The sequence below is a fragment of the Anguilla anguilla genome, chromosome 14 (assembly GCF_013347855.1).
Source record: "Anguilla anguilla isolate fAngAng1 chromosome 14, fAngAng1.pri, whole genome shotgun sequence".
Lineage (NCBI taxonomy): Eukaryota > Metazoa > Chordata > Actinopteri > Anguilliformes > Anguillidae > Anguilla > Anguilla anguilla.
The window spans coordinates 15157163-15171695 of NC_049214.1; the positions used below are offsets into that span (position 1 = coordinate 15157163).

Genomic DNA, 14533 nt, shown 5'->3' on the forward strand with positions numbered 1-14533 from the left:
TTATTTACATTTCATTACTCTCACTTTGGAAATACATGCAAACACGCACGATAGCACAACCAAAGAAAATCAGGCTCAGACCACATTTACATTCCTTTTTTTTTGTTTTGAAATTTTTTCCTGAAAAGAATAAAATTTTAGCGGTGAAAACAGAAAGGAGGGAGGGCGAAAAGAAAAGGAGAAGAGGAGCGGTTGCTCACCGTTGCCGCAAATGGTCAGGTCATGGGTTCTGAAGCTGTCGCGGACATGCGCCAGGGTCAAAGACGTGTGAGCTAGCAGATGATACTTGGGCCCCCTGTGGCAAACAGAGAGAGTGGATTCACAGAGAGGGCAGTTATCTTACAGAGTGGATGCAGGTTTGTTGGGACGTGAACGCTGGCTGTAGTGCAAATTCTTTATATTATATTAAAAAATGATCGGCAAACAGGAGGGCTACAACTCGAGTCTAGTCCAAATCTCAGTAGGCACAGCAGTACAGTGTGTGATGCTGGGTTCCAGGAAGTGACTGCCAGAGTGCATGTGTCAGTATGCGTTTAAATGTGTGTCTGCATGCATGTGCGTTTGTTGGTGCACTGTGGGTATAATTGTGTGCAAGTTAATATGCATATGTATGTATGCATGCGTGTGTATTCCTGCATTCACGTGTAAGTGTCTGTGCATTGGTGCAAGCTTGTGTGCTTTCCTGCATGCATGTGTGTGTGTGTGTAAGTGTGTGTGCATTGGTGCACGCTTGCATGCTTTTCAGTTTGCGTGTGAGTGTGTGTAAGTGTGTGTGCATTGGTGCGTGCTTGCATGCTTTCCTGCATGCGTGTCTGTGTGTAAGTGTGTGTGCATTGGTGCACGCATGCGTGCTTTCCCGCATGTACGCATGTGCGTGTGTGTGTGTGCGTGCGCACGTGCTTGTGTGCGTGTTGGGTAGAGGGGTGGTCAGCACTCACGGGACAGAGGGCGAGGGTAGGAGTAGAGGGGCTCCTCCTCCATTATACACAGGACTGCAGGCCCCCGGCTCCAGGGCCGTCCGGACCTTCTTCCCCGAGGACCGGCCCAGGGAGCTGCTCAGCTTGTTGGCCAGTTTCCTGGGAGCGTTCCCTGCTGAAAAGTCCTCCTCCGTACAGCAGCTGTACAGCTCCACGCGCAGCTCGAACCCAGGGCCAGCATCACTACTGCATACACAGACAACAAGTGCCATCAATGGCGGCATGCTGCAAGACTGACCCATTTTTGGTTTGGACAATATGAATGATATCTTGGGGAATAGAGAAGAGAGGATCGAGGGAGTGAGAAAATGAGAGGGGGAGGTAAAAGGTGGCACTCACAACACAATGGTGTTTTCAAAGCAGATGTCCGTCAGCGTCCGGTCCACCATCACCATGTCCGTGTCAAAGATCTGACCACCCAGCTGCAGCACACAGAAGACAGCGCAGCGATGCAGCTCTGTCAAAGAGGGAGAAACGGAACAAAACTCGCACCTGCATTTTCACGCAACTGGAAAGAACAAACATCAAATGGCTGCCTCAGATAAAAGAGCAACCCTTAGGAGAAAGGGAGCAAAGCATGGAGGCAACCAGGAGAATTGAATGGACAGATGCAAAGAGTGAGAGAGAGATCAATAGGTGTGTATAAAATCATCTACTTTGTGAGCGTGGGTGAGTATGTTCGGGGGAAGGAGAGTATTAATATACACAATGTACAGTATACACAATATATTCAGGTCTTTCTGTGTGTGAGCTGTATGCTAGAACCCGTTAGAGACTTTAGAAAGCAGTACTGCACAGTTATGAAGCACTTTTGACATCTTTTGAGCCCTTTCAGTATTTTTCCCTGAAAGATTCTGACATATCGCTGTTCAACCTCCATACAGTATGTCCATTCATTGGAGTCATTTGGACATTGCTTCAAACATGCATTCCACCAAGGAACAGCACCATCCCATGTTCCACGTGCCTGAGTGGAGGGGTAACATTCTCTGTGTGATATGGCAGTCGTACAAAAACATAACTGGCATTCCAAAATTAAATGGGGCATGTTCTGAATAATCTTCATGGATTATCCAACTGGGTTAAAGTTTAAAGGTCCAATGGGATTTTACACCATGAATCACAGGTTTATTACACAACCAGCGAGTCCTGCATACTGAGCTTGACCACGAGAAGCCACTCTCTCTGAGCAGTGGGTTTTGAAGCTAGGTGCAGTCATGCTGTAGCCTGACGGTCATGAGGGTGCTGAATTACTGTGTCGTTGTACACACAACCAGTAGAGCCTTCAAGCCAGTAAATTCTGGTAGGCAGAGAGGATTATTAAGCCCCACTCACTCCACAGTTAGACAGTGCATCTGCTGCTAAACTATGAAAGGTCATAAACTGTGCTGCTGGGCATTATGCTTTATATCACACTGAGTATGAATAATAATAAAAAATGAAAAGCAATTACTGGGATAAAACAAAATAATGTGATAGAAAAAAAACATATGATGCACAATAGAATTAGGTGTAACTAATGGTATAATTCTCTCTGGCTATTGGAGTGCGTAGGTGTACTGCTTTCCTAAACCTTTTCATTGTTGTCCGTATAAAAACATACAGTCGCTACATATAATTCCATCCAAAAAGCATAGCTTTGCATTATGCACAACTTACCATAGCCCATTATTCCCTATCTTAGTTCTGTAAGGTTTTTCCCATGCCAGAGCAGTCGTTGGGCTGCCTCAGTGAGTAGCATGGCTAAGGGGCCATTATTGGGACTCTCACCTCCTTTGTTCTTGAAGTACTCTGTGTCTTTCCACATTAGAGGAATACGCAAGTCTGCAAGGGAAGATGGCCATGTGTCAGAGAGGCTCTTAAACGGCGTGTGGTTCTCATTTACAAGCTTGTGTGTGTGTGCGCATGTTTGTGTGTGTTTTGTGTGTGTTTGTGTAACTGTGTATTCATGTGTATGCGTGTGCAAATGAATGCAAGGCATACAACAGGAAGACTGACGTCTCACTATGTCGTTGCCTCACCTCCTAACCCTGTCCAGCTGTGTCTAGATTACTCACGCCTCCAAGCAAAAAACAGGCAGTTAATTATTATCCTTTAATGGCCTGATCACCACAATCCACCCCTTGGGGCATTCCTCTGTGGGAGGTCTCTCTGAGACAGGCACTGACTGACTCCATTTAAATCACACTGTTCAGATATAGCCTATAATGCTGCCAGATCCAAGATCAGTTATAAGCTTTCTCCACAAAATCGTGGAGTTTTGGATTTGGGTTGGATAAGCTGATCCTGAATCAGCACTTCAGGACTCTAGATTAATAAATTCATGAGTGTCTGTACTGACTGCAAGTCATAATGGAAAGAGTCAATAATAAGCCAATTACTACCACAGAGAGGAGAAGATAAGTGAGTACCCTGGTTCCAATAAAAGAACATGCAGGAGCTGTGTAAGTTTAACTGAGTGCTCTTAGTGCGGGCTCTGAGATTAACCTGGAGGGACCAGAAAACACACATTCGTTTTAGATACTTTGATCTGCCCTTTTGGATGTTGAATGCACTAAAAACTGTACTACAATGCATGAGTAAACATGTGCTGTCTGTGTAGTTTTGTGCTTACCTGATATGGCCACTTTGCCCTTGCAGGGTAGCCTGTCGTCTAACGAACTGGAATCAGAAGGCCTGTAACGAAGAGTTACTGTCTCTCACATCCGCATATCCTCTCACACTGTCCCCCTCCTCATCTCAGGTAACCACACTCTGCAAGCGCTGCCCCCCTGGCAACCACTAACCCAGCCTCCAGCCACCCCCTGACACCCTACACACACGGCACCCCCGGGCCTGACCTGCGCTCCATCCTCTGCATGACCTGCGCCTCCTTCATCCTCTGCAGCTCGGACATGTAGGCCAGGATGCGGGCGTTGCAGGTCAGCAGACTCTTGGCCGCCTCCAGGGCCTGGTCCTTCTGGGAGCAGGCGGCCAGCAGCTTGCACGTGCCATCTCGCATGCGGATCTCATGGTCGATCTTCTTCTGGATGTCACTGTCCTGTGGAGAGGCAGAGCGGGGACACGTGGGTCAGAGGACGGCCGTTCTGAGCTTCAAACAACGGCCCTGCCGGAAGCCGAATCATCCAGTATCTCAACACGGCTTCTATACCTGCAAACTGGCACCTTCTACACCTGCTTATTCTCTTCTTAAGTGGGCGAGTTATTAGACCAAAGCATATTCTTCCACCTCTTCTGGTTTTTAATGGCAGGTGCCAACAGAAAGCATCTTGAGGTCTGTGGTGTGAGGTATGAGGATACAGAGTGTAAAAAGGCAGAAACAGTAAAGGCTCTGGCTTTTGCCTCTGTTGCTTCTCAGTGCACAGACAGGTGAATTCTGAATATTCCAATAATGGGATTCTCCACTAAAGTACTGCAATGGATATCCAAGCATTAACTAGCCTACATGATTGTGAGAACTGAGCACTGAGCACTGCCAATATTCCACATGGCAACAAGACATAAATACACCAGAAAGACACAAACTTCATTTTAACCTTTAATTTGCATAAAAGGCATAAGTGTGAAGATACATATAATAATAGCAACAGCATGGTACTTGGGACAGAGAAAGTTACACAATGTTCACAAATGGGAACACTAAACCAACCTAGGGAAGGCTAACACCAAAGCTATTTTCCTTATTGATGTGAAGGCGGATTAAAGCACCTCCTCGTGATAAAGTCAATGCCATACAGTTATTTATGCATATAAAACTGTGGTTACTCAGATACCGAATCCCCAGACAGACTGGGCATATGTTGTAGAATAGGCCTAATATCTTTCCTTCTGTTACTGCACTCCCGTTCTCCTCAGTGGGCCACTCCTTGCACTCCCTATGTGGGTGTCCATGCCCCTCTGACCGTCCTTATCTGCACCAGGTCATAACATTTCACCAGGGCACATGTCACTGGAAGCAAGAGTGTGGGAGGGCGGAGCCTGCAGGAGAGGGGGGCGTTACGCAGGTGTAGCCACTCCCAGGTAATGAGGCAAGTGTTCTGAAAACAAACTCAGGCGGGGCTGGCCAAGGGACGCAAGCATAACTGACTTCCTCAGTGGCAGGAGTGGGGGGAGGCGAGGGAGTGGTCGACGGGCACTTGGTTTCCAGCCCAAACACAGACTCCAGCCAGCACTGAGTTCCAGACTGTGCAGGGTCTGCGTAAAAATGGCCACAGACGGGACCTCCGACAGCTCAGGACAGCTTGCAAACGGGTGGTCTGTCCTGAGGTGGAAACTTATTACACTTCTGAATTTTTATTGCTTGTAGGCTATATGTTTTCAGCTGTGTAGGCTATATGTACCCATTTTTCAAATTCCAATGATGCTATATTATATAAAACAGTGGGCACAATCAATCAGAAAACATGATGAATCAAAACACAGAATCCCATTTCATTATTGACCCACATTTGGTAACTTAAAAATCTTTGGTCTTTGGCTGCAACCAAGTAGTCACAGAAATAGCAGTGCCACTTACTCATTCACTGACTATGAGTGTGCATGTCCCCGAGAGCAATAAAAGGATCTTCTTTGTACCAATATACAGCAGAGTGAAAAGGCACCAAGGAGCACGCTTGTGAAAGCAGTTGCAGGCCATGAACAACACCTTAAAATTTTAGCATTGTTAAAAACAACAGTTAGGCCTATTACAATTGCCCTGCAAGATTTTCCTTCTCAAATACTCCAGGCTTTACTACAGATTTTCAAGAATCATCCACACGTTGTTCTTAGAAAGCTGAAAATAACCATTAAAGGATAATACAGACTCCTGCAGCATTATTGTACAAGAAATTTGGAAAACGGATGTCCTAATCATTTGTTTATGCTGTTAAATTCTCCCAAGCCAGGCTTTTCTGCCAATGATCATCAATTAACTTTGACTTGCTTCTGAAGCTATCATTTACTTTGGGCTCAGAACTAAGAGACAGTTATTGTAAATGATACAGCAAAGATTAGTTAAATGACTACATATATGCTGGTCTATAAACGTGTAAAATGGGGATTAGGCATGTATGATCAAATGTGTGAAATACAACATTAATTAAAAAAGTATAAGGCAGTGGTAGAAAATGTCTTTATTTTTGTGCGTAAAAGCTTCTGTTCGTTTGGAAACATTTATTTGTAGGGGGAGTCTCCAACCTTAACAGCACATGGGCATTCCGTTCACATGTCCGATAAAACATGGGTGATGTTCACGTAAATCAATGTTGCCTTGGAAGAAATGTACTGATTGAACATTAAAATGTAATTCCATAAGTCTTTAACAAAACGTACATGGAAGAATGAGGAATGGATGCGTAATTATCAATAAATAATTATGTGATATGATCAAGTCCTGAGTTTTGTCTCAATTTAAACTTGTCACATCGGAGTTGTTTGTTAGAGATCTGAAGCCAGTACTCTGCTGCAAAGTGGATGCCTTCCTGTGCTATAGAACTAGACTTCCTGCCAGTTGAATGGGCTACAGTCAGGACCCAGGGAGAGAAAGGGATACAGGAGGGAGAGAGGGAGGGAGGGAGAGACCAAAGGCGACAGAGTGACAGCAACAGACAAGAGAGGGAGTGAGGAAGGGACACAGGGGGCTTTAAATGAAACCAAACAGGCCAGTAACAATGCACTAGTGCATGTCGGGTTAAGGCACAATTAGGCTATGTAGGAGACAGAAGAAAAACAGAGAATCAGGTGACCAGGGATAAAAAGGTAAGTAAAGAATCACAGCACACCTTTGATCATTAGAGCAAAATAATGAGAAGAAAACTGCATTGAGAGAAGGCCTCTCTGTAGATTTTGTGGACAGGTGGATGCAGGGCAGTACGGTGAAACTGAGGCCTGACTGAATTGCTTCACCAGTCCGTAGCCCACATATCTGACCAGAAAATTCCCATACCACCCCCATCTCACAAACACACTGACAGTTTTGGTGTACAGTACAATGAAGGATGTGTTACAAACATTAGCTTTTGCTGACCTTTTGGCTTCACAATGGCTGTTGTATGGGGCATAGACGGGTTCGTGTTTTAAAGTCATTCTAAAAAGACAAACTGCTCTAACCCTCCATACAGAATGACCAGGATACTGTTAACTTTTCATTAACTTAACGAGATGTTATCCTCAGTAAAACTAATCCAGCATGTCAACATTGCTGTAATTCCTTGCTCAAGATAAGAATTTAAGAACAACCTCTGCTTTGGTGAGCTCTGCAGAACACAATAGTCTTAACGGGATAAGGATGATGAAGACTGAAATCTGGAAACTAGGTCTAAATTATCCTGAAGTTACAATAACTCCCCAGGAAACACACCTCTCAATGTAGGCGAGTTGCTAATTCAGTCAGAGCACAAAACTTTTTAGATGCCAAGAATGCAAAGACCAGTGCTGAGTAACTCTAGTGAAGAAGTTGGTAGCTAAACACTGACACCATGAAAAGAAGCATGCACGCCTCATCACATTCCTCGTAATAAAACCACAGCACCTGCATACCTCTAGAACAGGTACCTGCCATATGTGATGCAATGAAAGATGACAGAAACAACTGCGCAGTCTGGCTGAAAATACAATCGCAGGGTTGTTGTTAACTGTACTAAATTATAGGTGTAGAAAGCCCTGGGGCAGTATTTTTTAAAAGAAATAGCCTACATGATACTGTTAAGCATGGATTCACACTGAGAATAATCTGCCTCAGAGTGTAGTCATCTAAAGCAGAAGTAAACTGTAGAAGTAGCTTTAGAAAGAGTTGTAGTCCTAGGATAGGAGCATCTTGGCTATGCTTCTTTCACACATTCTTCCCCAGGGATTCAGGATCATGTCAGAACAGAATGGCTTGGAGACCATGCTGTCTTGTGCTCATTAATCTTGTGTTTAAACTAAGATCAAATGATCTGGAAAGTAAAATCAGCTGACTCAAGGTGATCTGGAGCAGCTCACCCACGTGGTGAGCTGCTCCAAATCCACTACAAACCAGAGCTGTGTTATGTCAGAAGATTAAAATCTAGGCTAAATGGTACCATGGTGTCACATGCTGATTATCCTGAAGTCTAGGCCAAGCCGTTAGTTATCATGGTCTGTTACAAAAGCATCTCAAAGAAGAAGCCAATGCTGGGAGGCTGTCAGTTTACAGACAATAAATAGATATGCTTGTGCATAGCAGAATGAGGGTGGGTAAAATACCTCTCTGCAGCTGTGATCATTAACAGTCCTAGTCATACAACAACACAACAATGATCGTGCAATAACATCATACAAGTACAATGGCTTAGGTTTGGTCAATTACCTCAATCCCACATGTGCTTGGTGACACCAGCTGAAGGGCAGTGGCAATTTAATTCACTAAGCACTGACCCCTGCTAAAGAGATCAACAGAAATTGAATGCGAACCAATGCACAATGCAATGAGTGGCTAAGTACAGTTCGGCAAGACCTTATTTCAGCCCACCAAAATAACACAATTTGGCAAAAGATATTAACTCAAAACCATAATATTGTATAGTTGTATAGTCCATGTGAAACTGATCTGATCATTTCAATTAATCAGAAACTGTTAGGCTATTTATCCAAGCTGTGTCATTTGAAACATCATTGCTCAATATTATGTATGATTCAAAAGAAACTTGATTGTTAGCAGGGCAGTAGCACTGGGGAAACTGGAACATATTCTCACGACAAAATACAGTCCCTTCCTGGGTGGGCCCTTCAAATTGTCACCTGGTAGACAAACAAAAACCGCACATAGATTACAGTGTTCATCTGTAGACTGAAAGGGTAGGGAATTTATTGAGATGCATTATTCCTACCACTGTAACACTACCTTATTTAGAAGACAGATGGCTTGCTGTGAAAAGAATTCTGCAGAAGAGCAATCAAAACAAACTATGAAAGACGGGTCTGCAGAGCACACTACAGCACACAGCAACACAGTGTAGACAAAAGAGTTTTAACAATGACCTACTTGGGGCCTATTCTGTGACTCATATCAACAGAGAGGGGGGTCTAGCTCAACATGTTAAAAGTACAGGTACAAAACTCCTGCCTGTCCAAAGCAGCATGTGAGCCCCCCTTAAAAAGGAAACTGCTGTTCATCAAATGCATGAGGAAATTTCCACCATTGCCCAGCTGTGTGAATGGATCAGAGGCTGGCCATGATATAAAACTATACTAATTTGGATTATCCCTGCATGAGGGTACTTGTTGCGCAAACAATGCAAAGTGCACCTTGCAAACAGGTTTTCAGCACCAGCCATGGTCAAAGAGTATCAGCATGATAATAAGAGCAGATAATACCAGGAACACAGAGATAAAATGCCAACACACCATGCTGATGATGCCTTAGGCCTCTGACAGAGCCAGGTTGGTGCCAGAAGCTGGTCTTGTAAAGGGTACTTAACCACAGTCGACAGAGTCGGAGAGAGAGCCAAGAGATGGACGTCTACCTCAATGGATCATGAGAAGTTGAAGAAATGAAGCAAATGGGTAACATGCGTCTTCTCACAAGTTTGCATTCTAGTATGAGTTAGTGCCAAACAAGTCACCAACCCTTGAAGAAAATAATTTATGGCACTGTGAAAAACAAGGGCTCCAGGAGGCAAACTCAAAACTGAATGCCCTCTTCTCTTCCACCGCAAAAAGGTGTAACGGGTGTAAAAAATGTGTGACCAATTCGGTCTCCTTCTTCAATGTGGCAACACTCTTATAACATTAACAGACAGAAAGGCTTCCACAAGACAATCAAATTTTCTCTTGTGTATATTTCTAGTTGAACTGCATATGTGTCAGTTACAGAGGAGACTGATACCAGCTTTCATCATTCCTGTAGTTTTTTTTTTTTTTGTACAAGTGTGGCCCAGTACACTGTAGTGCAGTGCTTGCCAGCTACAGGTACAAATTAATAAAGGTTATGCATTCTGTAATAAGACTCGTCATTGTGTCCACAGAGAGGGAATCCATGTCTGGAGGCACAATACATCATGCATGCTTCTTCACTCCTCAATTTACAGCTTGCTAATCCCTTCCCAGAATCCTCTGGGCCTCAGAGCATGGGAAGAAGAGGGAAAAGGAAGGCATTCAATGAAGGATAAGGAAGGATATACTTAAATGAAGGTAAGATGAAAAAGGATTATCTGCAAACATCCTTTATAAACAGTCAAGGAAAAGCAGTGGCTAGACTCAGCCCCCACAATGTGCAAACTTTGTAGCTATTTTCAAATAATAATACCATCACATGTTCAGCAGACAAAGCTCTATGAAGCTGTTTTGCAGGCAGGAAAAAATAGGTTACAGCAGTTTAAATCAGAGGCCACTCTGTTGCCAGCCTATAAAAGAAATGCCATTCCCTTGTGTACTGTAACAATAGATGAGTACTCCAGTATCACACATAACCAGGATAACAAGTTTTATTCACATTCTGACCACTGGAACAGCCAGCTGGCCCTGAAGGTTGGACTGCCCTCTCTCCTTCTCAAACATCCACAGGAGCCTGCCACAAAATGCAACATACATTCTGCTGTGTATCATATAGAACCACACAGTTAATGGAAATAATATTGATGTCATCTGCCAATAGTGAGTGCGTAATTTAGGTAAAAGGAATACATGTATTTTATCACTATGATTTAAGTTATTCATGAGCCTTCCACAGTAACGGCTACGGAGCGTATTTTTCGGACCGTGTTCGACAGCGGGTAATGGGGACAGCACTATTCCAGGAAATCGACCAGAAGAAACAGTGTTTGGGAGATTGAGGGGTTTCACCTCTCTTAGATATAGCGGAAGTCTCAGTGGGACAAACCCCACAGGGCTCTGAGCTGGATATGCTGACCACAGAGAATGATCCCTAATGCTCTCTAATGGAAGGAGTCTACCACTGAATTATACTGAGAAGGCAAATCCCCCATACTTATATAGGCTATGTGACATATTCTTCAGTACTCAAAAGAGACAATGATTAAAAAACACAGGGTAATTATAAGGATGCAGAGTAACCTTGAACTAACATTAATGTAAAAAAAAAAAAAATGACACAAATATCCATTAAAAACATTAGTAGCAATAAGTGATTTGATAGTGGTCTGAGATAATCACACATATCTCAAAAGCAATGATCTTTCAGTCTACGAAATGCAAAGAGTGATGTCTTACTCTAGTACTTTCCAGGACAAAGCTGAATCCAGCCTTGCTTGAAACCACATTGAAATAATCAGTATACTACGGTTTAAACCCCCTGTGCTAGTCTCATTTAAAATCAATTTCCACTTTCAGACTAAGGCCTGGTTGAATTAAAAGTGATGGAAACACACACAAGCAGGAGTACTACCCACCACCATACCTCTGTATTCCTTGGGCAGAACCTTACCTAGTTAAAGGTCAGAAGTTAATTGGTCTGCTTTGATTTAAAATGGGCAGTCGTGTCAGGGAATAGGTGAGATGTCACTGAGAACACAGGGGAGCTAAGTGCAAATGGGAAACTGCAGAGGACAGACCAGTGACAGGTTTTCCTCTCAATTTACATATGTGGGGAACAGCATGAATTTTAATTGCCCCCTGTAGATTATCCCGCCCACTCTCACCACAATGTGAGATGCATAGGATTTTTAAGGCGGGGACATAAAGTTCTAAACATGACTCCATTCAGTGAAATAGCTCCATGGCAATGTTCAAATTGCAACCTAATGCGCTGGCTTGGAAGAAATGACCACAGAGCTGTCATGTGGCCAGTGACTCATACTGGGTTTGAAATGGGAAAAGTTGATTCAGAAACAAACACTGCAACTGGCTAAGAGGAACTCTGCACTGGCTCAGGTTCCTTGGCCATTACCAAATGTTGAGCTGAATTTCATCTTGCTTACAAATTCTCAACAAAAACAAACTGTAACCTCAGGTTCCACATACACCCCCAAAGCTAAGTATCATATGAAAAGTTATCTATAGACTTTAGTGAAGCTGACCTAAAGGAAATATAGGAAATATATACTGTAACTAGACAAGTCTGTCATATCTTACAGTCACAAAAATAACACAATTGTCCCACAACACATTCATTGCAGATTCTGACAAAATCACATGAGGTTAAAGCAAATACCAGGGCACAAGTTGCTTGTTATGACACGTGTGGCTTAGCTTTACAATTCTACAGTCAGGCGGAAAACTGAAACATCCTCTAGCTGGACTGAATTAAAGCAAAGCAACTTTCTTAGGATTGCACAATATTCCTAGTTACTAGAGCCCATTGTTCAGCACTGACTTGTAATCTCCCCCAGCCACACAGCACGTTATAGAACACAGAAGCCTGCCTAAAGGTGTCCACTAGTCTGCAGCTAATTGTTTATGCAATACAGTTAATACATTTTTGAAACAAATAGCTTTGTTAGATAAGTACTGACAAGTATTTTCATTTTCTTCCAGTTCCTTGGACAATTGTTCCACTGGTTTACCCGTCATATACTCAAGCAAGCCCGGCTACAGTTAACACTCAGAGAGTTAGGAATTTTCCATTTAGGTTTCATGTGGATACATCAGCATTAGTCTATTGACTAGAGGAATATCATTTTTTAAACACAAATCCCCTCATACTTGCAAAAGCCACTCTCCATCGAATGAGTACGGGCTTGTACAACCGTGCTACGTTGGCTACAGCTGGCACACACATTTTAACTTCTCCTGGGCACCATGAACCACTGCCTATAATACACCCGCGATATCCGATAGAATTGTCTCAGACTGAACGATGCTGTTGCGAAGACGATCGAGTCAGAAAAGTATACAAAGTCTCACACTTACTTGGTAATCCTTGAAGTTCATGTTTGCGGCGACTCTGAAAGCCTATGGAAAATGACCAGCACACAGGAGTATAATACTGAGTCCAGCAAGCCTAATGTCCACTCCCCATCACTCCTGACTTGCTGATGCTTACAAATGCTTCAAGTGCAACAAGCCGGTTTCTCGCACGTGGGCGTCAGTGTTTCCGCTAGATGTGTCAGTTATGCTGGAGTGTGTTCGAATAATAATGCATCGAGAATCACACAGGAGACAGTCGCAGCAGTGGGGTTTTCTAGTGTGTAACGTTTCGTTGGAGAGTGGGTGATATATTTAATAGAAACATTGACATTGTGCCAGAAACCGTTATAAGGGCTCCACTTTTAGGAAATTAGGTAACCGCACGATTTGTCGGCGGTTCTCAAATGTAGTCACTCTTTTGGATCGTGCTTTTACAGTCTGACAACGTGGCACCAGAAAACAATGAACATATTTTAATGGAAAATACAGAACATAACGTAGGGACTTGTATACGTAAAATGCTCGACTGTAAGAAGAAAGTCAGGTGAAAATATTCGGTAGTTTTAGGCAAAAAAAAAAAAAAAACTTGCATAGCTACATTTCTGACTTTATTTTTATTTAGGCTATATTACTCTCGGTCTTCATCGATTAATTATAAGTGTCGGTGTCGAACATAGTGGCATGCCACTAAACTAACTAAATTGTGATTCTTTCAGATTGTTAGGAAATTCCATCCCTGATGAAATGACAATTCTGAAATAGCATATGCACAAGAGCTGAGCCATAAAGCCCAGCTGTTGATTCATCCACATAATCAGTAGGTACAATATTTCCCTTTTTTTTTTTCTTCCAATGTAGAATGTTGTTTTGTTGAACACTTGTCCCATCACTATAACATCCTCCATGAACTGAGAAGACATTTTTGCAGGCTGTTCCTCTGAAAGGTGCAGGCAGCTTCTACTTTTTTCACTCTTTAGTCCACCAGCTGAACTGAGCAGTCATTTAAACAGAGAGCGGCTCTGGCTGGTACCGGCAGACTGCTGATGCTGATTTGACCAGAGGAGTCTCTTTTGATCAGTGAGGCAGGCCATACCCCTGTCTGAATCCTTCCTTCCTGGGCAAAATATGTGCACTATTGCCTAGAGGTGTATCCAAACAAATACTGTATTTTGAAATGCACAGATAATGTGTTGTATACAAAATAACTGTATACAACAGTTATACAAGCTGTATACAATCTGTGCATTCCAAAATACAATATTTGTCACAAGTGCATTTTAATGCATTTGTCGACCTAATGGAAAATGCATGTATGAGTTAAAAGTGCAAGAAAAACGAATAAGAAAGGACTGTCCAAGAGCAATGTGGTCAGTGTCCTCAGAAGCTCTAAATTACAAATAGGTTTGACGTGTCGGAGATAGATCCTGGTAATACCCAACAGCACCCAGCACACACATGCATGTGCATGTTTGTCTATGTAGGCTGCAGCCCTCTGAAAAAGGGTCATTCTGGATGTCTCCAAGCCATGATATTTTCTATCTGTGCACAGGCAGAAAAAGAGACAGAAAGACTAAGACATGTTTAATTATCGGGAAACAGCTGGTATCATGAATTTGCCCTGCTGAGCAGCTTAAAATGCCAGATACTAAGGTCTTCATCATCCATCACTACCAATATAAATAAAATACTATTTACTGAGGGTTTGCTCAGCATCGCAAAGCACCAAAAATAAATGGTTGGGATATATTTGT

The 14533-nt window shown here is 43.0% G+C and overlaps 1 protein-coding gene across 6 annotated transcripts in view; it reads right to left on the bottom strand.

Annotated features, from left to right (window-relative positions):
- Positions 1 to 14533, bottom strand: part of LOC118213281 (rhotekin-like) — a 47047-nt gene that overhangs the window by 16283 nt on the left and 16231 nt on the right. For 5 of the 6 annotated variants that reach the window (XM_035392136.1, XM_035392140.1, XM_035392138.1 and 2 more), the window contains exons 2-7: positions 3818 to 4017; positions 3592 to 3653; positions 2748 to 2801; positions 1317 to 1434; positions 939 to 1163; positions 201 to 295 (exon numbers count right to left, since the gene is read on the bottom strand). In XM_035392136.1, the coding sequence (XP_035248027.1) occupies positions 201 to 295; positions 939 to 1163; positions 1317 to 1434; positions 2748 to 2801; positions 3592 to 3653; positions 3818 to 4017 (754 nt within the window). Of the gene's footprint in view, positions 1 to 200; positions 296 to 938; positions 1164 to 1316; positions 1435 to 2747; positions 2802 to 3591; positions 3654 to 3817; positions 4018 to 12785; positions 12991 to 14533 lie in introns of those variants that run through there. The other variant, XM_035392139.1, reaches the window with a different exon arrangement.